The sequence below is a fragment of the Aedes albopictus genome, chromosome 1, assembly GCF_035046485.1.
Source record: "Aedes albopictus strain Foshan chromosome 1, AalbF5, whole genome shotgun sequence".
NCBI lineage: Eukaryota > Metazoa > Arthropoda > Insecta > Diptera > Culicidae > Aedes > Aedes albopictus.
The window spans coordinates 211,530,952-211,555,446 of record NC_085136.1 but is presented as its reverse complement, the minus strand read 5'-3'; the positions used below and the strand labels follow the sequence as shown (position 1 = coordinate 211,555,446).

Sequence of the window (24,495 nt, the reverse complement as noted above, 5' to 3'; positions counted from 1 at the left end):
GGAGTCTCAAAGAGAGAGTTAAAGGAGTTTTAAGTTGTTTCAGAAGCATTGATGGACTGACTTTACTCGAATAGCACACATGTCTAACATGAGTTTATGTGGCATTAGAATTATATTACTAAATTACAACATGTTATAGGGGTAGGGGAGTTCCTGGGTGTTTCTAGAGGGGTCCCGGGATGTCACAAAAGTTCCTAATGATCTTAGGGAGGTTTAACATGGGTTTCACGACGTTGATAGGGGTTTTAGTGGGCGTCAGGAGAGCTATAACATGAGGTTTTCAATTCAATGCAAGGTCTTTCAGAGAGCTTCATTCAGAGATTTTAGGGGCTTTCAAGATATTTCTGGAGAGTGCATCACAAGTTTATTAAGGGTCTTGGGGGGTTCAGAGGGGTTTAATGCCTTTCAGTAGGCTCAAAAAGGGACTTCAGTGGGCTTAAGGGGGTTCGATGGTCTGAGTTCCTGATGGTCTGAGGGGATTTTAGAGGGGCTTAGCATTTCAATGCATTTAATTGGATTCCAGAGCTTTTCAGGGAGTATCAGAAGTGAGTAATGGGGAACATCACCGTCGTGTAAATTTCCGCCAACCATCGCGTAAACCATCATTGACTCCAACCGGTTACGCGACTATTAGCGGAAATTTACACGATCGTAACGTAATTTTACATGATATCTCATGTAAATATGCACTAACTCTAGCATTCCCTTTATGTGCATGATTTCTCGCTGAATTTTACATGAATATTTTTTTTTTCTGTGAAGTCTTTAACTGTTCTGAAAAAACTAAAATTTCATTTAGGTACTGTTTCCTTAAAGAAGATATCTAAATAGAAGTGGGATCGAATTCCACTCCCGACAAACTCACAAAATATGGGTTCTTCCTTCGGAAGGGAAGTAAATTGTGGGTCCCGAGATAAACTACCCTAGGGTTAAAAATCTCGTTAATGCAGATATATCTATTTAACACTAAAATGAAGAAGGAAGAAGAAGAAGTAGAAGTAGAAGAAGAGGTAGAATAATAAGTAGAAGGTATATTGATGAAAAAAATAAATGCATAGATTGCCAGCGTATGGCAGATTGCCCTACTCTATGTATTCTATTGCATTTTGAACTCAATGTTCTACTCAGAAAATGACCATCCCTTTCCAATGTCTAAAAATACTGTAAGCCCCTCAAGCAAACTTATTGAACCGTTCTAATAGAGTAGTTCATCATCCTTTACAGGACAGCGAACAAAGATTCCCTCAGCTAGGAAACGGGCCTTCCCAATGAAGGACACCCAGTTATTGTCCATTACGTAGGTCAAAGTCCCTCCCGTGCAAGAACTACCATCACTACCGCAAAAGTGAAAGGGACCCACCATTCGCCTTTATGAAGTGCATCGTTCTCATCCGTCCGTCCATCCGTCCGACCGGCTAGTCGAGTTACCAGTCACAGCGTAAATTCCTGGACCTGCTTCAACATTTCATTCTCGAACTTGACCTTGTGTACCTACCTAGTTGATGTGGCAGTTCTGTGCACTCATGGCTCGTGCCCAAATCGAACAAGCACTGAATTTTCCTCTGAATGCAGCTGGAATCCGGTTCACGGAAGCTGATTCACTCCAAAGAAAAGCATGCCGCCGCTGGCTGTCCGTACAATAGTAGCGTCACGTCGCTTGTGGCGACTAGCCGTGTTTCAGCGAGAAATCGGGGGTTTCTCGCTTGCGCGGGTGTATAAATCACTAAACCGTTGCTACTCAGCGATGTGGGTGCAATTCAATCAGCAATCGTAGCAATGCTGCATCTATTTTAGCGAGATCGATTATGAAGTGTAATTAAATAATTGAAGTGCTCAGTCGAGACATTGTTTATTGCATGAACCTTCGAACGGTTGCAAAAAAAAAACACATCTTTTGATAGATATTGCTGAAAAGTTTATGGTACATGAACTTCAATTGAACTTGTCGGTCAATATAGTTTGTTCAGGAGAAACTAGGTTCGTGCAAAATCGCCAACGGAGCATAAAGTCAATTTCGTACGACGTAATCGACCATGTTTTGCTAATTTATATTGCTTCCTGCAGGTCACTACTAGTGAAATCACCGACAATCAAAATGTCCAACCTCACCATAAGCCTAAAGGTCTTGATCAATGCTTCCTATTCGTACTTTTCGCTCAAAACAAGTCAATCTCATTAATTGGCATTACTACCCCAGTACGCATCACCCAAAAACGATAAAACTCCCAAAATCGGTAGTAAAATAAGATTTTTCGTGACTTCAGTTGAAGGACGCAATTATTTGTTGACAAACGGATCGGCATCATCATCGACGACAAACTGGGGAAGCGGCATTGTGGCAGGTACTTAAATCACCCTGACCTTCGATTGTGGTGGCAGTTGCGGAGGTCTCCGAAGGCGGATTCAATTTGGAAACAGGTGCTAATGTTTAACATATGTCCGTCCAAGCTTGGCTTGGCATATGGCTCGGCCGACAAGATTGCTCACATGGGAGGGTACTGAATCGAAGACATCACAATTATTCGAAAATAAACATTAAAAGCTGCGTGTAAATATTGGATCGTGGTTGGGAATTTAGAGGAGTGGACTCCAAGTTGGATGGTATATGCTGCGGATGGGTACCGAAAAATCATGTGGGTTTGAAGGTCGTTTAGCTGTTATTTGTGATGTGGCATCTCATTCGAGGAAGAATTTGCTTGGCAGCAAACTGCATTTGCACTGGTAGCTGTATCTCAGATACTGATGGATGACCATGTAGATCGTTTTGGAGCCATGATGTGGTCTATCTATATACAGTTTTCCAGTCAAAAGCGAAGTAATTCAATAAGTAATAAGCTATCTTATTGACCATTACTAAACATTTCGGTTAGCTACTATTCGATTTTCTTTTAATTAAGTATTTTTTAAAGACTTGTACTGCCGTAATTCTGCAAAGTGACGTGTGCAACATTCTAAATTTTGACGTCTATAAAATATTCCATTACGTGTATCTGTGACGAATCTTCAGAGAAACCCCACTAGCGATCCCTAGGGAAGTTTCCGGAGAAATCTAAAGAGAAACCTAGGGAAATCCGTGGAGATATTCTCAGACGAATCCCTAGATAAATCTCTCAAGAAATTCCTTGATTCTGAAAGAGTCCCTAGAATCATTTACCATAGCATAGGTAACTCCCAGATGTAACAAATCTAACATCAATTAGAAGGCAGGCTGAGAGAGCTCGAGTAATATGCAACCGAACGAATTGATTTTGCGATCCTACAAGGTGAATAGGGGAACAAAGCCCAAAATTCCAAGATGGGGTTGGATGACCCAACTCATAAAATCATTCCTAAATTTGATTTGATCATTACTAAGACCGCCCCAGAAAGTATGGACGCAGTAAGAAAATACTGGCATTTTAAAATTATTGATAACTAGTGCTTTTTAAATGCTACATCCTGTCGATAAGCCTATTACAGTCAGGCATTTTTTACGCGGTTTTCATTTACGCGGCCATGCGACAAAAAAAAAATCATCGTCTTATTTTTGCACGGTGAAACGGTGAAACTTTAAACTGTGTTTTTTTACGCGGTACGTATCCCACGCGTAAAAAAACCTGACTGTATCTTAGTATTTGTAAAGTGGTTTATTCGATTCAAACGGATTAATTAAAAATACATGAGCTTTAAGCAGAACACCGTTGAAAAATTGTGCACTTAGAAAATGTGCAAAATATGGAGAGCATAAGTGAGGAAACCGTACATGCAACAATCAGGATGCACGGTGAGGAAGACACGTTTGATCATAAGCAAAAAATGGGTAAAAAATAATGGCGTTTGGGTAAGCGTATAAGGAAGGCATTAGAGCACAAGAAAACATCTTCTAATTTACACAGTGCGGGATATGACCAAAAAAGTTACCATTTCGAATCCTAATGTTGATCGTGGCAAAGAACGTTTGAATTGTCGATCCTATAGTAAGCAGAAAAAACCAACATGAAGCCCAAAACCAGAACCATCAATCAACCCGAGACAAATGAAGTCGAGGTGCGTCCATACTTTCTGGGGCAGTATACTGCCCATGATCGCATATCAGTTCCATATTTGCTGGATTTCCTATTCATATGGGACAATTATGCGATCATAGGCAGTATAGGTGAATTGTGTCAATATATGTTTGCATAAAACATTCTTCTGGAAGCTAAGCCGCCAAACCCTCGGAAAATCTTTTGATTTCTCAATGAAAATGGCAATTTTCCGTTTTTTTTTTTTGTACTTGCAATTAAGGTTTTCTGGTGATTTTATTACCAGCACAGTTTTTCCAAGGAGATTGAGATACACATGGAGGCGCATGGTTTTTGATATCTACGCTATCCATTAGCCTGGTACACGGTTTATATGGGAAAATATAAAAAATGGAAAAACTCCAACTCCTGTATACTTTTTGAGTTCCATTTTGGTCCCATATCAACTGTGCAAAATATCAGATCGATCGAAGGAACTATATTTTAGCACCCGCCATTCTTAGTTTTTCATACGATTTACTATGGGGAAAATTTACTTCTTCAAAGAAAAATCGCTTGAGGTCACCCATTGATCCCTAAAAATAAGTCGATGAATGATTTCTATAGATTACTTCACGAGGAATCAGACCTCCGAAGACCGCAAAGTGATGCGACATTCGTGGAAAAAGTTATTAATCCTTAACCGATCGATAAAATGACGAGATTTTATTATTTATTGTTATTCCTTACATGTTAAACAGCGTTGGCATGCCATTCGGTTTTCAGTCAATAACTTTTTCCACATGCCTTATATCGCTTTGCGGTCTTCAGAGGGTTTCTTCCTCGTGAAATTTCCAACATAAATCATTCATCGATATATTTTTAGGGGTTAAGGGGCAACCTGTGGCGATTTTTCTTTGACAAAGTGATTTTCCCCATACTAAATCGTATGAAAACTTAAAACAGCTGGCGCTAAAATATAGTTTCTCCGATCGAGCTGAAATTTTGCACAGTTGATATGGGGCCAAAATGGAACTCAAAAAGTGTACAGGAGTAAAATGTCTTTTCGTGTCCCACGCTACTATCCATGTTAGGGGTCATTCAAATATGACGGCCTTCGTTCTGCGGGCTGGCGGGCGTCACTCCATGTATTGAGTATACGATAAAAGTGGACGGTGGGGAAAAGGAGTCGGGAATGCCTAAAAATGATGGACGTAATTTTTGAATATTTTAATGAAGTGGAATCTTATTCCATGGCAGACGGCCTTTTGCGCCACTTCCGTTTTACGGACCGCGCTAGTTTAGTGTTTGCTACAATATCAAGCAAATATTGTCTAGCTGCTGTTACCACTTTGAAAGTCTAAGATATGAGGCTATTTGTCATTGAAAACGATAAAAGTTTGAAAAATGACATCCCACTTTCCCTTACGGTAGTACAATTCTTAGTTCCTTTAAAGTGTGCGGGTAGATAACAGAATCGGTCAACATTACCGTGGCATTGTGAAGCTCAAGAGAAAGATCTGGCTGGTACGCTGCCTCTGACCCCCTCAAATTTTACTTGATACAATTATCTAAATTGCTAACTTATGGGTAGTACACAGCTAACAAGAAATTTCTTGGGTTATCTCGATGCGTGTAAAATAAAATTCTGTCAAGGAATCGCTCAAGAAATGAGCAAGCGTCGCTTTATTCCGGATCCTAGTACGGAGCTGAAACGAAACGTGAAATGAGGCTTGCTGTGGTAAATTTCTTGACCATTCCAATCACGGAAAAATAATGCACTGAACGAAAATTACCTGAGCGATTCCGTTTGAAGTGCTATCGCATTAGAGAAAATTTTCCACTTTACGCTAGATTAAAAAGCTACCGTAGTAGTCCCCTGCACGAATTTATTCTGGCCTGCTTGCTCTCACCGAAAATTTGACATTTGAGAAGTGCCGGCACCGTTCAAACGTCAAATTTTCCGTGAGAGTAAGCAGGCCTGCATAAACTCGTGCAGTGGACCGTTGTCAGACTGATGATTTTAACCTAGGTATCATCAATCAGTCCAAGGATACCTTGAATCGAGTCCTGGATACGACGCCGATGATTATTAGGTACTAGCTGTCCCGGCAAACTTTGTCTTGCCAATTTGGGGTGGTTTGACAACTGCTAAGGTCATCGCAGCAACGCACTCTAGATTGATTTCATTTCAATCAGGCTGAAATTCTTCCCGGCTCATAAAAAATCAATATTATCTCATTTTTATACTTTTTAAAATGGTTTACGTAACTTTTTATGCATATAAACACAGCCACCATGAATACGAATTAAACCCTGCAAGAGTCAAGCTGATCGGTTCATCCGTTCTTGAGTTTTGTTGCCTCAAAGGCACTTCAAACTCATTTTTATATATATAGATATATATAGATTTGTTGTTGCTTTGCAGAACATTTAACTTGGCAAGCATGCTTCGATTTGGCCAATTTTTTTCAATGATACGATGATTTTCATGGCTGCGATAGGACTTTGACAGCTGCGGTAGAACTCGGCGGCTACCGCAGAGTGGACAATTTTCTTAAAATCCGTAAAGTAAAATCTTCAAATAAGTCAACATGAATTTAGTCCTACTGCAATTTTCGTATCCAAGTCTTGAATATAATTTCAGGATGTAGGCGTGAGCCCGATCTTGAAGTTTCTATCAAATGATTGTTGTGGTAGGTTGGCTGTTCACTTCTTCACAGTTGAACTGGTAATCCCTTGAATAGCAATTCTCAGCCAACTTGATGAACACTAAACTACCACATCTACTTGAATCTATGACAGAAGGTCGAATGACAGAAAGTCGAGGGACCAAAGGTTGAGGGTTCAAAAGGTCGAATGGACAAAAGGTCGAATGGCACAAAAGGTCGAAGGTACAAAAGGTGGAATGGACAAAAGGTCGAATGGACAAAAGATCAAATACAACAAAAGGTTTAAAAGACAAAGACAAATTAGAAGACATGAAAAAGTGATTAGAATTTGACAAAAAAAAACGACTATTAAAATTCCGATAAAAATAATAGAACCTTATTTACTGGTTTTCGGCCACGCAGTCTTTATTTAATTAACGACGTTCTTTAGTTTCCCAACGTTTCGACACTTGGTGTGTGTATTCCTCAGGGGGTATATATTTGTGACGTTTTTTACCTCCTGCGGAAGATACACACCAAGTGTCGAAACGTTGGGAAAATATAGAACGTCGTTATTTATATAAAGACTGCGTAACCGAAAACCAGTAATTAAACCACGCAGTTCATCATTTATCAGTTCCAATAATAAAACCAGTAGTGATTCCAATATCATTCAACAACTTCGTAAAAAAAAACATTATTGAAAGTTAGTATAGTGTGTTCTAATACCGTCGATAGGGGTGGCAATGGGTCTGGGGGGTGAGATTGGGTCAAAACGGAGAAACATAAAATTTGAAATAGCTCAATAACTATCGCTAATTTATATTGAAAACTTTATATTATTTCAAAGGGGAGATGTTTTTACACGTCATGATGCAGAATAAGATGTTTTGCAATAATCGTTTTTTGTTTTAAATTTGTGGCTAAACTTATATGATGAAACTACTAGTAAATCACTCTGAAAAAAATCTCCTTCGTAATGTTTAACACAAGTACCTAATCATACATTTTCTTATAAGTGGTTAGATGTAGGTATTACCTGGTTGATGCAATGAAAATCGCGGGCTGTCATTGCTCTTTTTATTTGAAAATTCAATATTTTCGACTCAATGTCTAAATATTAAGAATGGGGGTGAGATTGGGTCAAGCAAGTTATCGAATGTATATAACCTTAAATAAAAATTCAACTCGTTATTCAGTCCCCATTTGACGTTAGAGTGGTGCCATGTTTACCGTATTTTCACTAAAGCACGCTTTCTTTCAAAAATATATCAAGAAGCGTCAAACGATTATGTTCCCAAGTAACACAACTAGTATTATAAAAGTTTAAAATTCACGTTTCATACATAGTCTGTAGTTCATTTCTTGTATTATGAACTCATTATTGAACACTTATATAAGCAAAACAGCGTAAAAATGGCGGCTAATAAAACATCTTACGGGTTATTTAAGATGTATTCTAATACACTCATAATACTCCAAAGATACATTCGAACCAACTCTCTAATATTGATTAGGTGAAATTGAGTTATTTGGCAGTTATAGAACTTGCATATAACACATATAACACAATTTCATTAAAGAGTTGAAATTAAGATATTTTCAAGTAATACAAATCTATAAAAAGCTGTTATCGTGCGTATTATTTCAATTGTTGTAATTAAGCTATTTGAAAGTTATATAACTTGAAAGTGTCATATATGTACCATATTTCATGTCTCTTAGGAAACCTGGCAATAGGCAAAGCGCGAGAGAACAAAAAAAAAACAAAATGAAATATATTTATTTTTTCTGAATAAAAGCAATAAGTTTGTTCAACATGAACTGCTTCTCGAGGGATGGAGTCGATGATGTCTGAATATTTGGATAATAAATTTAACAAATGGGATAGACTCAGTAGTATGAGCACTACTTTACTTGCGCTTCAAGATTTATGGTGAAACTTATAATTACAGTCACTCATAATTCATGCGCCATTGTATTGAATTGAAGAACGTAACATTAATCAGCCATACGGTTCTGTTTTGTTGATTTTTTTTTCAAATCCAAACCAAAAAAGCAATATGGCAGAGTGTTCATGAAGTTTACAGTGCTGTTTAAAATATTGTTAATGCTATTGGAAATTTAAATCATATATAAAATTGAACCCTTGACCCAGAATAGACTTAATATGGGTCATAGTCGAGATTTATTAAACTAAAAAGCGATTTTTTTTCAGCGATCACTGCACATCAAGGAAAACAAAAGTGTCATTTCATTTCATATTGTTGTTTATGTACTCATATTTTTATTCAGTACTGTAATTTGAATCATTTTTCTATTAAAATGAAGAGGAGCAGTACACGCAAATCTTTTATTTTATTTTAGAACAAGTTCAAATTCCTACAAAATAACATCACTCTACAACAAGAGCTTGTTATTACATTTAAAATACGTTTAAATAACATATTTTCAACATTCTCACTTGTTTGTTTGTTTTGTGATAACCATTACAACTCTAATACAACTATACTACAGCTATTTGGTTAATCTGTCATTCTGTCAAAATAAAATAATACAAATGACGAGCCATTACTGGATGCTCATAGTTGTTTGGAATTCTGTGAAATTTTATGTGTACAGCTACGATTCACGATTACGCAGCCGACTAGCCCATGTTTGGGACAGCCCGTGAGCTTGGAGAATTGGCCAGCAGCCCGGAAACACAGCATATCAGATCGGTGAACATAGTTGGCGGATGTTTCGCGATTGGATTTTGGCTGCTGTTTAATCTGGGAAGCATCCGGCTAGGCGTTTTAGTCCTTGAGTAACGCCCGTGGACTAAAACGCCTAGCCGGATGCTTCCCAGATTTATGTATGTGAACCCTATTTGGACAGGGATGGTAATCACGGCCACTGCTTTCAGAACCACTTGGCGAGGTGGATGCTAGCTTTTCCTGGGAGCTGAGCTGTTTATCGAGCTGTTGATCTCATTGAAGCTTGATTGGTACCCGGTTCGTTTTATCATAATATGGTCTTCTACAAAATTGTTCATTAGGGTATCAACTGCTGTTCTTTCAATTCTGGGTCAAATCGAACTCGCCAAACCGGCGTGCTGTATGAGAGACTGGAGGTCATCCAATTTCCCATATAGTTGGACTGAACATCCCATACAAACCATCAACTCATTTGCGCCAGCTCAGTTTTCAACCGATTGATCTGAATCTTTCACAGATTGTTCTTCTCATCCAAAGGCACGATTCTAGAGGGTGCCCCGTGAATTTTGAAAACTTTTTTTTCGCTTCATACAAATGTGGGCCGGTCTAGTAAACATTGGTTACTGTCAATATGATGGTAGTTGGTGTTGTGTATATGTATATTCCACATATTTTTTCAAGCTTTACAACCAAAGATATTATTTTGTCAGAAGTCAGCAGCTAACAGAAATTTAGCCTAAAAATAACACTTGTTGTTTTGCAATCCTCTTATAATACGTTTATAAAACATTTTTGGATTTTTTTATTACTAAAGATGTTTTCTGTGTTACTTGGGTTAATACGTTTAGTGCCTAAAATCATTTATAACAAAACACCCATGCGTGTGGACAGCTCCTCTAATCATCAGCTAATCTTTAGTGTACTGCAATATCGTAAGCTCACAAAATAGACTTAACATAATATTTGAACGACCCTCTATCTTGAGATGGAGTGATTTGCTTTAGCAATATAGAGGCCAATGATCATGTACATAAGAGTTTATAACGGAGGGTTTGGTTAAACATTTCTTATGCAGTATACAAAAACTAGCATGTTTTTTTTACAATCAATCTTTCATTCTTTCTTCGCCCCTCCCTCATTGTAATCTCCCCTCCTCTCATGGAGGTTGAAACTCTTAATGAGGATGATTATGATGGCTAAAAATGATGATACAGTATACAAACGTTATTTTATAAAATTTCAACCATTTTTTCGGTTGTATTAGCCCTTTTAGGTGGATTAATCATCTTTTAAAATTACCTAAGCTTTTATTCGTCATGATAACATTGTGTTTTAAATATGTTTACTATATATATAATCAATAAAATTAATTTATATTCTTAGATAGGTGATTTCGAATACTTTGACCCATTCTCACCCCCTCTAAGGGGTGAGATTGGGTCAATTTTCAATCATTTGTAGTTTACTAAGTAATTCATATAACGTGATAATTTCTTGCTAAACTATCATTACCACATATGAGAGTATACATACCAAATAAAAAGTTACTCCGACTTCAATTGCATTTGTAATTTAACAAACAATCTTTGAGTATCGTTTTTTTGACCCATTCTCACCCCAACGACGGTACTTGTAATAGATTATATGCAGCAATTTATTACCGCATTGCAATTCGAAAAAGATGTATATAAATGATAGAAAGTAATGTTATTCATTGAAGTTAAATGTGGACTACAATATTCCTTGAAAAAGCAGTCTAGAAGATGGATGGATTTGAAAATCCAAACATTGCAGCGATTTAACCCTCCTAAGATACTAAGTTTTCTGCACCACGATGGCGTAGTGCACGTTCAGCGTGCCTTGACCACAACATCCTACTAGGGTTAATAAAGCCAAACAGTCTATGAATTAGAGAAGGACAAATCTCTGGGTATTATATGAGCAAACAAAATGAAATTCTTCACTCATACAGTGCAATTTGTAGGAACTACCTGTCAACCCAAGAGTAGATGATCACTAAGCACCAGTAGTCAATGAATATTTTTGCAGTAAAGTTAGGAACAGCAGCTAATGAATAAATGAAGGCCAAATTTCTGGTTGATATAAAATTTCAGTAACAAAACTTAAAACAACAGCCTATAAATTAAAAAAGGAAATATTCCTGAACAAAAAATCAAACTAAATTGCCATTAAACTCTACATTAACACAACTTGAAAGAACAGCTATAACAAAAGAAGAAAATAAATTCTATGGAAATGTTTGTTTCTGAAATGCATATGATTTCTACAACATTGCTACATAAAATGTTTCTCTCAATGAGCAGCAACAATGACTCATCAAATATTTTTTTCTTATAAGTGAGACACATCAGCTGGTAACTTGGTCCAGAGATGGCATGCTCCTCAGTGCGAAACGTGAGAAGAGAAAACATACACTCTACACACGACTTTCAACGAGAGCGAGGGTGAACTACGCAACTTTTTTCACACACAAACCAGCCGCTCACTCTCTCGCATCCATCAGCGGCACACTCAAAATGAGTGCTCAAACAAATGATAGAACAAGCATGTTTTTCAGTTTCTGCGTGCACATTTTGTGCGCACAGAAAATGTGCACACAAAAATTCGTTGAGTGCGCACTCAGTCGTGCTTCCAGTGCAATACTGTGTGTACCACAGGGAGTATGAAAATACTATTACGCCGCCTAGTAGCAAATGCATTTGCTTGTCTAAGATATCACATAAATCACAGACAAATAGATGTTACACTAACGAAACTTCAATCTCATATATCTCATGATCCTGATTACTTAGAGAGTTGGTGTCTTCGGCAAAGTTGTTTGGCTGGTCAAAGACTAACCGATAATAAAACTTAAGATTCAAAATTCCACCGCTAGGCGGTGCTAGTGAGTTAATAAATTTTATTTTTCATATATATCAGGAAAATTTGCAAAAAATTGCAACTAGCGCCGCCTAGCTGCAGAAACTTGAACCAAACGGTAATTATTCTGAAAGCCCATGATCTACCAAACAATGTTGCCGAAGACACCATCTTTCTACAAAATCAGGATGCTGAGATATGCGAAATTTAAAATTTGTTTGCTCTCTAGCGCCGCCTAGCGGTGGAATTTTGAATCTCAAGTCTTATTATCGGTTAGTCCTTGACCAGCCAAACAACTTTGCCAAAGACACCAACTCTCTAAATAATCAGCATCATGAGATATAGGGGCTGTCCATTAATTACGTAAGGGCATTTTTGCGATTTTTCGACACCCCCTCCCCCCCTTGTAAGATTTTTTGTATGGAAAGCCAAATATTTTTGTATGGCGCGTAAGATTTCTAAAACCCCCCCTCCCCCTATAAACCCTTACGTAATTAATGGACAGCCCCATATGAGATTGAAATTTCGTTAGTGTCACATATCTATTTGTCTGTGATTTATGTGATATCTTAGACAAGCAGATGCAACACTGACAAAATTTCCATCCCATATATCTCAGGATCCTGATTACTTGGAGAGTTGGTTTCTTCGGCAAAGTAGTTCAGCTGGTCAAGGGCTTTCAGAATATGGGCCGTATGATTCGTGATTTCACCGCTAGGCGGCGCAAGAGAGCGTACAAATTATACATTTCACATATCTCAGCATTCTGATTCTTTAGAAAGATGGCGTCTTCGGCAAAATTGTTTGGTAGATCAAGGGCTTTCAGAATAATTACCGTTTGGTTCAAGTTTCTGCTGCTAGGCGGCGCTAGTTGCATTTTTTTTGCAAATTTTCCTGATATATATGAAAAACAAAATTTGCTAACTCACTAGCACCGCCTAGCGGTGGAATTTTGAATCTTAAGTTTTATTATCGATTAGTGCTTGACCAGCCAAACAACTTTGCCGAAGACACCAACTCTCTAAGTAATCAGGATCATAAGATATATGAGATTGAAATTTCGTTGCAATTTTTTGCAAATTTTCCTGATATATTTGAAAAACAAAATTTGTTAGCTCACTAGCACAGCCTTTTGGTGGAATTTGGAAGCAAAATATCCATCAACTGTATAAGTTCTTGACCAGCTTAAGACGTCTGCTTGTCTCTGATATTACAGGATTTGATGCCCCTTAGCGGGTTTTGGACTCACTGGCATGCTTTCAGTTCACCAAATTCTCAAACAAAACTGACCCCTTTGAACACACTGCGTGTGCACTGAGTTCTGTTTTTTCTGCGTGCGCGCAGAAATTGCGCACTGGGATTATGATCTGCGGGCTCTCATTGCTCTCACGCAGCACTCTAATCACCCGCACAAAAACTCTGCGTGAGAGAAATTATGTACATTTTATTGTGCGTTTTTTCTCTCGCTCTTTTGTAAGAAAAATGAAACTGAGAAGTTCAGTGAAAGATGAGCGAAAATGGGCACAGTTTCTGCGTGACATGCCATCCCTGACTTGGTCTACTAAAATTGTTGTTTGTTCGACCTTTTGTCCATCCGACCTTTTATCCCTTCGACCTTTTGTCCATTCGACCATTTGTTCTTCGACTTCTGCCCCAAAGCCCATATACTTTTAAGCCTATTTGATGAACACCAAACTACCACAATTATCAAAATATATAAATCCTTATGGCTGATGCTTCCACAGTTCTGTGATAAGCGTTTTCCAGATTATTGAAGGTGTTTTGTTCCTGTGTATATAGATTGATACTGCGCGTTTCGCCGTAATTCCACCCGTAAATTTGATCGCAATCGTAAATAGATGTACGCTTTGACGTTAAATCGATTTGGTGTCTTCTACGATAAGTTCGCAAATTACCCCAGGAATAACGAGCATATGACACCACAGCGGTTTCTTGCAGTCGCGCACGTCTATTTACCATTGCGATTGAATTTGCGGGGTATTTTTTCCCGCAACGCAGGATATGCAGTGGCATACGTGAGACCGCGCATAACTCGAGAACGAAACGTCGAATTTCACTCGTTTTTTTTTTTGTTGTGTTAGTTTTCTCCCAAGGAATGTTTATGAGGCAAAAAATAAGAAATATGTAATTGAATTTTTTAGAACGTATATTTGGACTTGAAACGTCTAACAAACCACAGTAAGAAAGACATACGTAATGCCTGAAGTTCACAGGCAAAATATGTGTAGAAAAATGGTCAAATTGAGTGGAAAAATCGCGAAAAAAAATCCACGTAGTTCTGGCGGGATTTGAACCCACGTCTCCCCAAGTTCGCTAGACAGGGCACGTTATCCAACTCTGCCACAGAACAAGTAACAATTCTGTGAAGTAGAACACCAACCTGAATCCAACGCCCACCTCACCCCACGTTCTTTCCTCGCAAATCACCATCTCCTTTGATCCTTAGATGTCCACTTCCAACACTCTCTGAACGTGCCTATAAACAACAGTGAGAGCATGTTATTTTTAGTGTCAAGACTGTTGTCTATCCACAACACGTGCTCACCCAAAACATGCGAATGAGACCATCAGAGTACACTCCCGATCAAAAGTTTGGGGTCACTCCCTCAAAAACATGTCATTTTTTAAGCCCATATCTCCACCAATTTGCGTCCGATTTCAAAACCCTAGATCTTATTCAGAAGATTTCAAAAGATTTTACAAAAATATTTGTATGTAAACTTAACCCAAAGTTGCAATTTTTTTTTTAAATGAATATAAACTTACGGCAGTATCGCTGGAAATTGGGTCGACCAAATTTTAAGATGAGAGCGTTAACATAAACTATTTTCTATTAGCCTTCGACTGCTTTATAAAGTAAATTAACCCTTGATGTCATCAACCAAAAATTTGGGGTCACTCCTCAATCTGGTGTATCAGCCAAAAGGTTGGGGTCACTGTCGTAAAACATGGAAAAGTGATTTTGTGATATCTTCATCATCCATAGTTCAATTTTATTTTTTTTTTGGCTCATTTCAAAGATAATTACCTAAATTTACATTTGATGTCTTTAATTTGACTAATTCGATGATTTTTATATACAAAAATGTTCTGAAATGTTAGCACATTTCACCACATTTCGAAATATGACGCAATTTTACGTTAAATTTTAGTATGTAAATTTTAATAAATATGTAGGGTTCAATGTCTATGCAGTAAGTACCATTCATTATTGAAGCATAATAAGCATAAGCCAAACAGAATTAAAATTGAATGAAAGATGACAAAAATACAAGCAAAAATATCAACAAAGCACTTGTACAACATGATCTGACTTTGCTAAGAAATTCGAATGTGGTAACATAGAGTTTTTGAATGAAACAAATTAGATAGAGGAAGATTTATCAAATTGCACTCAAATCTTTTTAAAACTTTGCATTTCATTTGATCCCGTTTCAACTTGCCCCGGTGTACCTTATAGGTAAAGTTGCACATTTTAATGAAACAAGTATTCATTGTTTGTAGAGTGTAATTTGATTTGTTATGTTGCTTTTCACATGAGGAATGAAGGACATCCGTAAGATCAGCTGAGCTAGTGTTCATGGTAGTTTGTTCATCATTACATTCATCAAGAACAAGTTAAATTGAGTATTGTAACACATTGACTGATTACAACCCATCCATCAACATTACAATGTAGTATCTATTGGGCTTACGATCAGTAAAGCTATATTACTGCGATTGATTAAAAATGCTCAAGATCATAGTTTGGGAAATGTAGAATAGAAATATTTAACTCAGTCTAAATTGTTGCATAACGAGGCAATAGAAACAAGCCACATGCAAAAAAAAAAACAACTCTAGCTCTATACTAAGAATCAGAAGCGGGAGTCAAGGCATTAATTAGCATTGAACGTGAATTTCAATTGTCAATGCTAACAGAAGTTGCGGAATCACAGTTTGCAAGGGCCCCGTGTCGGGAAACTTACAGCGTCATTTAGTGCTGGCTACTATGTAATCGCCTTTTGAAGCGTAGGCATTTACGTGAGTTGATGGTTACCTATCTATTAGCTCTTTGAAAGCATTGTTGTTCTCTCAGAGCTGGATGTGCACGCTTTCTACGCAGCTCTCTCAATGCACAGTGGGAAAAAATATGTATAAAACGCGAATAAATTATATATCTCTGCTCGGAGTGGATGGATTCGAATGAATTTTTGACACGAACTGCCAAAATCTCTACAGTTTCAGATAAGAAGGGTGCCATTCGCCGCACGATGCTAGAAATCAGTGTGTTTAGCTCGTTTTACCCCACTCTTTCTCACACACACCATTTTGAGAAAATTCTCATCTTTTCCCGTCTGGCGTACAAAATAAATTACTTATTTAACTCGTATTTGTGTAAAAACTTTCATAGTATCGGCAATTTGACATAGGATTGGTCCTGCACTTAAGGATTGCGTTCTACTCCGGGCGGAAATGAATGTGAAATTTCAAGGAAATAGGGAATATCGGGGTTATTTGAAGATATTTCAATTTTTAATGCCGTGCTGTGAGCCAAATCAGTTCCATTCGGTGCTACAGAAGTTTTTACACAAACACGAATTAAATAAATAATTTATTTTGCACTCCAGGATTTTTCGAAAAAGGTGAAAAAGAGAGATAGTGGGGTAAAACGGACCCGATACACCGATTTCCAGCATCGTGCGGCGAATGACACTCTGCTTATCTGAAACTGTAGAGGTTTTGGCAGTTCGTGTTAATAACACATTCGAATCCGTCAACTCCGAGCAGAGATATAAGGTATGCACACAGCAAAATCTAGCCACCGCATTTTGGATAGAAATTTCTCTATTTTCAACGAATCGTGGCAATCTCTGGCGCAAATGAAAGCTTATTGTGTAAGGAATTGAAAAATATTTACTTCGGGATATATTTTGACATTGTGTTTAAAATAGAGTCAAGGGAACAAGAAGTCCTCGAAAAGTTTTTGCACAAACGTGCTGAAAATCTGACAATGTACATTAAAGCGACCGTCCCCGCAGACCTAAGTTAGCTTTCAAGTATTCGGTTCTATACATCATTACAACCTGGAAAGGTTGCAGATCAACTTAAGAGCAAGAAAAAATCGAAGTTTGGCAATAAATACATAGTTTGGTCAACAATATGAATTTGTGATTTGAAAAACCGAACTTTTAGAAATACAGCAAATCATCTTTTTCACTACGGGAAATGTCGGGAAAAATGGTTGGCACCCCTTATTCAAAAGCTTAGATATTGTGTATTGATTTGAATTGATTTTTGTCCCCTGTTTTTGGCGGAGAATGCTTGCGTTTGTATGCAGAAAACTATGTAGAAATTGTATTGCATTTTTCCAAAAAACGTAAAATCTCATACACTTCAAAACTCAACCCAATTGAAAAATATTGAGTAACCGTGAATTGGAGCCTTCAAAAAATGTCAAGAACGACAGCTTTCATCGAAAAATAAGATTGATTTTGACACAAAGGTGGTAAAAATTTCTTGGCATGCGGTCGAAGGTACTGTGCAAAACTTTACGGAAGGACTCAAGCTCAAAACTCGAGATGACGGATATAACAAGTCAAATCAGCAATGTCTTGCTGTTGATTTAAAGTAAATTAATGCTTTTTTACGATGAATTGCTTTTGGTTTGGGAACAAGTTGGAATGAATTATTACTGCTTGATTTTCTTTGGCCAGATTTTGCTGTGCGCATACCTTAGAATTTATTCGCGTTTTATACATATTTTTTCCCACAGTGCAATGGGTGGTTCTACGTATCGTTCTAGGGTGATGCTCATCAAACCAGTAAGTTGTAGGTGGCTCATTCAGATCTACATATATGGGCTGTGGCGATGTCGTCGTCGCCGCGCTCCATCGAACCGGTTCATCACGACAGCGAAAGCGCGACGAAATAAGCCGGTCGCAATTACCTACCTTATACGCCCAGTCTGGATGCAAAAGTCATACGCATTTTCAAGGTTGCACGTCATGACAAACCAGTTTTCCCGCTTCTTCGAAAATTCCAAATATTTATTCACCTTTTTTCTTTTCCCAGCAATCTACGCCACCCGGACCAATAATGTCGACCAGCGAAACGGCGACCTGTTCATCCGAGAACAGCGAAAAGTTCTCCAGTACAAATTCCAGTTCCTCAGCAGATGCGTCCAAAGAAGCTACCCCCAGTGAAGGCTCTCGAACTGAGAGCAGTTCCCGGGACAACAAACGGGAGGCCAGTTGGCCCTCGGTGCTGTTCTACATTCATCTCAACATTCTAGGAGTCTATGGAATATTCGTACTATTTTCGCACACGTCAGCAATCACTTTCATATTCAGTAAGTGTGTCGGGTCCGTGCAAAAAAGGGAGAAATAAACCAAATTAAAATCTGTTTTGCAGCATCTTTTTTAACATTATTTGGAATATTGGGCGCCACTGCCGGGGCACATAGACTATGGGCTCACAAAACCTACCAAGCGTCCACGTTTCTGCGGTTCTCGTTGATGCTGTGTCAAACACTGGCAGGACAGGTGAGTGTATAAAAATAATTCATTCATTCGATAGATTCCTATAAAACACGTAAGCGTTAGGGTTACACGTTTGAGAAAATTTTTAAACTGCTAGTACTCAAATTGTTCCATACTTTTTTGTTACTAATGCCTGATATAGAGAATCCTATCCAACATTCATGCAACATTCAGATAGTTATGCGTAGAACTTTGGTAAAATTACACATATTAACACATCAGAGAGCTTTGTACAGCGGTTCAGTTTATCATTGTTGTGTAGATTTATGATCGATGATTTGAGTCTGTGAGAACACTTCTCATTGTTTTGGACGCTCATAGACAAGCGAATATCACTACATATTTACATAGTTCAGCCGATATGTCCTCATCAACACGAATCCGGTGGGTAAATTTACTGCTGTTGTTTATACACTTCCCATCGTTCCAGCGTGATATGAAACCGGTTAACGGTAAGATATAACTCGTAGTCTCGAAAACAGTTTTATTGCGCTCTCGATCGCAAATATATAATTATCAAAACAACAAGACAACAACATGAAAATACAAACATATCGATCAACAAGCTACTCTGCCGGTGACTGTTCATGCATTTCGAAATTAAAGAAAAGGAGAAGTGTCGAGATAACAATCATACTTGATACCGTAAACCGGGGTTAACACGATCAAAGAGTGATATTGATGAATCGAGAACTATTTTGTAATTCAGGGCTAGAATCTTCTGCATCTCGTTATAATCATAAAAATCGTACCTCTTCTAGTTCATAAATGTCTATAACTCAGGCCAAACATTTCAATAGGTCCTATATGCATTTGAGAGGCTCTCTTTGTTCACTGTCTCTTTCAATTATTGCAATGTAATGGTACACTTTTCAACTATTTTTGGAGTACAAATCAAAAGACGATTGTTTTGACCATCGTTCAATGCAAGGAGACAATCATAATACAAATAAACAGTAGGCCGTCCCTTATTTAGCGTTAGCGTTAGCGTAGTTACGGTATATTTCGTAGATTGGATACTAACAACATTCATGTACCTTTTGCTAATCATGCTCGGATTGCTTTTCGGAACAAGGCCGGGGAGTTAACTTTGTTCCAATCTTATGCAAGAATACCAAAAGCACAAATGTCATTATTCCCGGCCACGCCCATCTTTACCGTAACTTGGGATAGGGAAAGGAAATGTTGATGTAGCACTTATTTAAGAGGCCTCCGACTCAGTGACACTCCCATAAGTACTACGGAGTGGGTGTTGGAAGGTGTATTATGTAGGTCAAGGATTCGCCTGAAAAGCTGGTGATGGACCCACGGCTTTGTTTGTTTACTTGGTTGAAATTTAATCTTTTGAAAGCCGGTAATCAAAAAAGATTTTTTTCTATTTAATGTTTAAATAATTTTCTGCTCAGTGAGAGGCCCAAGCAGAACCGATCCCTCCAGGGTCATCGGAACATTACAATAAATGTTTGAAACGCGTAAAAAAAGAAAAAAAAAGTTGGCGATCCGAGAAAAAAAACCTAAATTTACATAAAAAAACGCGAAAACAACGAAAAAAAAAAACATCTCAATTTTTTAAAAACAGAAAAAAAAAATCACGTAAAACGAGTTGAACGAAAATAAAATCAAAAGATATTTTTTCTATTTATTGTATAAATAAGTATATTTCAGCTTAGTGCGAGGCACAAGCAGAACCGATCCCTCCAGGGTCATCGGAACTTTGCAATAAATGTTAAAAACGCGATGAAAAAAAATGGCGGCTCGACAAATAACAAAATAAAAAAATAAACAAAAAATCGCGCTAAACAACAACAAAAACATCTTAATTCATCGTAAAAAAATAAATAAAACAAGATCGCGTAAAACGAATAACAAAGTGCGCGGTCCGCAAAACAAAACTATTTGAAGAAAAACGACGCGGACGTGGTCTACCTGCCACCGAATGATATGGCGATCTTGATCCTTCAAAAAATAAGAAGGATGTTTCGTCGTCCGGACCGCAGGGTTGCCCGCTTGTACATCTGAAATAGAAAATAGTATTAAATGGTGATAGGCTCACAACAGTTACATAATTTTCGGAAATAGATCTCTCTAGACATAGACAAAAACTACCTGAATCCTCCTGAAACAAATGTTTTATTAACAATGAAAAATATAATACAAAAAAAAGTAACCCAAATAGTGATCTTGGAATTTTTCTGCATTTAAATTAACAAAACTGAAAAATTACAAGATCAAAATTTGTTATGGTAGATCTTACGCCGTAACGCACCATTATAAGGTGATCTACCCACGATACGGGACAAACAGTAGGCCGTCCCTTATTTTGCAAAAATTAGAAATGTTTACTCGTTACTCGTTTCTGACTTATTGACAAAAAAAAACAACCGAAAAATCAGCATTTTTGACCATTTTTTTTAGATCCCGAAGGAAACCTACCCTATATTGTTCAATAACTCAAAAACGAGTAGAGATATCTCAATTCTAAGCACATTTTCGGCCCTTTAGGGCACTAAAATCACCGGTTTTAGTAGAATAGCGTATTTTTTCGTCGAAAAAAAAATTCATGTTTTTTTGGTCTCATACCATTTTTGACAACTTTAGGCCCCTTGAGGGACAACTTAGCCTTGAGATCTGGACTTCAAATTTTGACACGATCATTTCTTAGCTAAAACGATCATTTTCCACTAACGAACTTATAACAATTCCAATTTTTGCAAAATAAGGGACGGCCTAATAAACAGCTGAGATATTAACGAAAGAGTGGGAAACCAAAGAGAGCCTCTCTTCTGCAGATAGGACCTTTAGACATGTTTGGCCTGATATGAGTTTAAACTTTTCAGCTTTAATAAATGTTAGGTTTGCATTATTTTGATTACATACCAGCTGTCCCTGCAAACGATGTCCTGCCTGCCTACTATGTTTCTTGACATTCACTTCTGGAAGAAAATGGCCCACAAAATAAAATTTCAAATTTTCTCGGTTTCGTTGCTTTTCCTGTTGATTTATGCAATTATTTTCCGTGCGAACACGTCGGGGCCTTGCACGAATATAACAGTGAAAGAATTATGTCGATCTGTTGACCCGTTCTCGAGCCTATTCGTGACATACAAACACCAATCCATTTTTATTTATATAGATTTTTTCAATGTATTTCTCTCGTACACTGTGGGGGATAATTGATCGGACAAACGCCGATTTTCATACAAAACGACCAACTTTGAGATGCTGTAACTAGGGTTTTTGACCCCATTGCCGGCACCACAGGTAAACAAAATTGTGCATTACCTAAATTCACAACAAAATGACCATTTTCGTATACTTCTTTCATCTGAATCAGATACCTTATTGCGTGAACTTGTTGATAACAGTGATTCTTGTGAAGATTTTCTGACGGAAAGTTGATTTTGAACGAGTTTACTGCACCTAGTCCAGCACCAAGTCTCGGCACCAGCAAAATCAAATGGGAAATCACTTCGGTACCCATCTTTGTGCTGAGGTAGGCCCTAACTGACTTCTTCGATTTCTCTTCATCGATCCTCTCTTATTACGGAAAGTTTATTAAATTTTCTAAAGATTTTTTGGTTGAAATGCGAAGTCGACGACTACATCTTGCTCTTGAAGGAATAATGTTTTTGTTTGTTTTGATCAAGTTATTAGCAAAAGAAAGAGTCGACGAAGAGAAATCGATCAAGTCAGCTAGGCCCTTAAGAAAAATTTTCGAAGTGTACTCGCATGCGTGTGATAATTGTTTTGAGCGTGTGGCTCGAAACCCTATTCCCTCAAAAAATTGTCCAAGGGTTAAATTTTCATGGGCTCCTTCTGAAACTTCGAAAACTTAAGTGATTCTTTTAGAGATTCGTATAGAAAGTCCTGAGAATTTCTATGAGGATTGCTTCAGAGTTTCCTTCAGGGATTGTTCCAAAAATTCTTCCAAAAAATCATTCATAATTTTTTCCTGTGATTTCTTCAGTCAATATTCCAGAGATTTCTTCAGGAATTCGTAGATATTTTTTTTTGTTTTAAAGAAGTCCACCAGTTATTTGTTCAGAAATCCATTGAAAATTTTCGCAAGGACATGCCCAGAATTTTTATCGGGGAATTATCCAGAAAACCGAGATGGAACTTTTCGAGAGATTCTTTCAATATTAGGTACTTTCTTCTAGAGTTCTTCTTCTAGGAGTTCTTCTAGAGATACCAAAAGTTCATACAGAGATTCATTTTGGGTTTCGTTCAGATATCTCTCCAAGATTCACCGGAAATTTCTCCGGCAATTCCTCTAAGAATAACCTTACGTACCTATTTCTCCACGAATTCGGAAACATTTTTAAGGCATTTCTGCCCGAATTCCTTTAGAAATATTTCAAAAGTTTTACATAAAGACAAGGATGTTTTCGATCACCAGGCAATCATTCGACTCATTTGTCTATAACTCAGTTCAGAAGCATAATATTGATATGATGTTCGGCAAACTTTTAGATAAGTGTTTTTCCTACAATTATCATCAAGGATGCCATACCCTAAATCTCATATATGCGGCGTGAGAGCGCTAGTACCACCTACTCATACTAAACGATCGAAAAATCCGATCGTTTAGTATGAGTAGGCGGTACACTCAGAAATATATTTATTTGGAGAAAGTTTAAAATTTAATCAATTTTGTCATTTTTTAAGATTACACATATCCTAGTATAAACTGTATACTAGCGAGGTGTATAAACTTATACTATTTCAGTATTACAGTAGTTTAGTTTTGCCGTCGTATACAGTCCGCAGCGATTAGCGTGATATCATGTCCAATTTTATATTGAGCGTTAAGAACTTCAATTAAACTAATTTCCCACAGTTATCATTGCTAAAAGGTAAGAAACTATTGAATTACTTTCCCGACAACTCAGCGAAGAAATTGCATATGTTGACTCCGCATTATTCCGTTATTTCATAGAAAACCGTGACCGAAAGAAACCGACCGAGCGCGGTTTTTCGTGGAATTTGCACAAAGCTGGTGGTAGAGGCGACTGGTGGTGAGGACATCATGGCAGCAGCAGCCGAAAGGATTCCGTGTCTATCGGACGAGAGATATAATCAGGGACATAATCTGGTGGTGCAGCGCCAAACACGATCGGTACGAGGACATCGTCAAGTATAGCCGGAACGTCAACATCGAGAGGAATCGAATAATCTTCCTGCTAGATCCTGAAGATGTCGAACATTTCCATCGCTTCCATAGTCCTACACCGATTAGGAAACCTTCCACACGAGAGATGCGATGTGCTGCTTTCTTGAAATGTGCAGCTTTGAAAGTGGATCTGCTGGATGTGAAAATGATGGTATGCACAAAGTATTGCCAATGGATGTCGTTATTAAAAATTCCTTAATTTTGTAGGAACTTCCGCGGATTTCGAACGATCAGGCTGCACTCCGAGCTGCACTCCACATGTCTCACGAATCTGGGAGTGTCGGCGGAATCAGAATCCACCAAACGAATGGAACCAGCGGCGCGATCGCACGCTCAATTGCTCGCCGTAATATGTACCTACATGGTTTAATTTAATTGAATAAAGCTTTACGTGCTTGTTTCCTTGTGTCAGAATGTTTGCTTTTATTTATTTTTTTTTTTCAATAAAAAGGAATATAAACACAACAAACCCAATCATTTTCAAATTAAATCCTAGTTAAACTAGCCACGATATAGCGTACTTATACTCGAATACGTTTATATCAAAGTTATACTGAGCTTGTATATCCA

General features: G+C 37.7%; 1 protein-coding gene across 2 annotated transcripts in view; it reads left to right on the top strand.

The window, feature by feature from the left end:
• Positions 1 to 24,495, top strand: part of LOC109412429 (acyl-CoA Delta-9 desaturase-like) — a 55,921-nt gene that overhangs the window by 13,028 nt on the left and 18,398 nt on the right. The window contains exons 1-3 of one of the 2 annotated variants that reach the window (XM_062846197.1): positions 18,009 to 18,208; positions 18,286 to 18,562; positions 18,625 to 18,755. In XM_062846197.1, the coding sequence (XP_062702181.1) occupies positions 18,310 to 18,562; positions 18,625 to 18,755 (384 nt within the window). In that variant the 5' untranslated portion in view covers positions 18,009 to 18,208; positions 18,286 to 18,309. Of the gene's footprint in view, positions 1 to 18,008; positions 18,209 to 18,285; positions 18,563 to 18,624; positions 18,756 to 24,495 lie in introns of those variants that run through there. The other variant, XM_062846196.1, reaches the window with a different exon arrangement.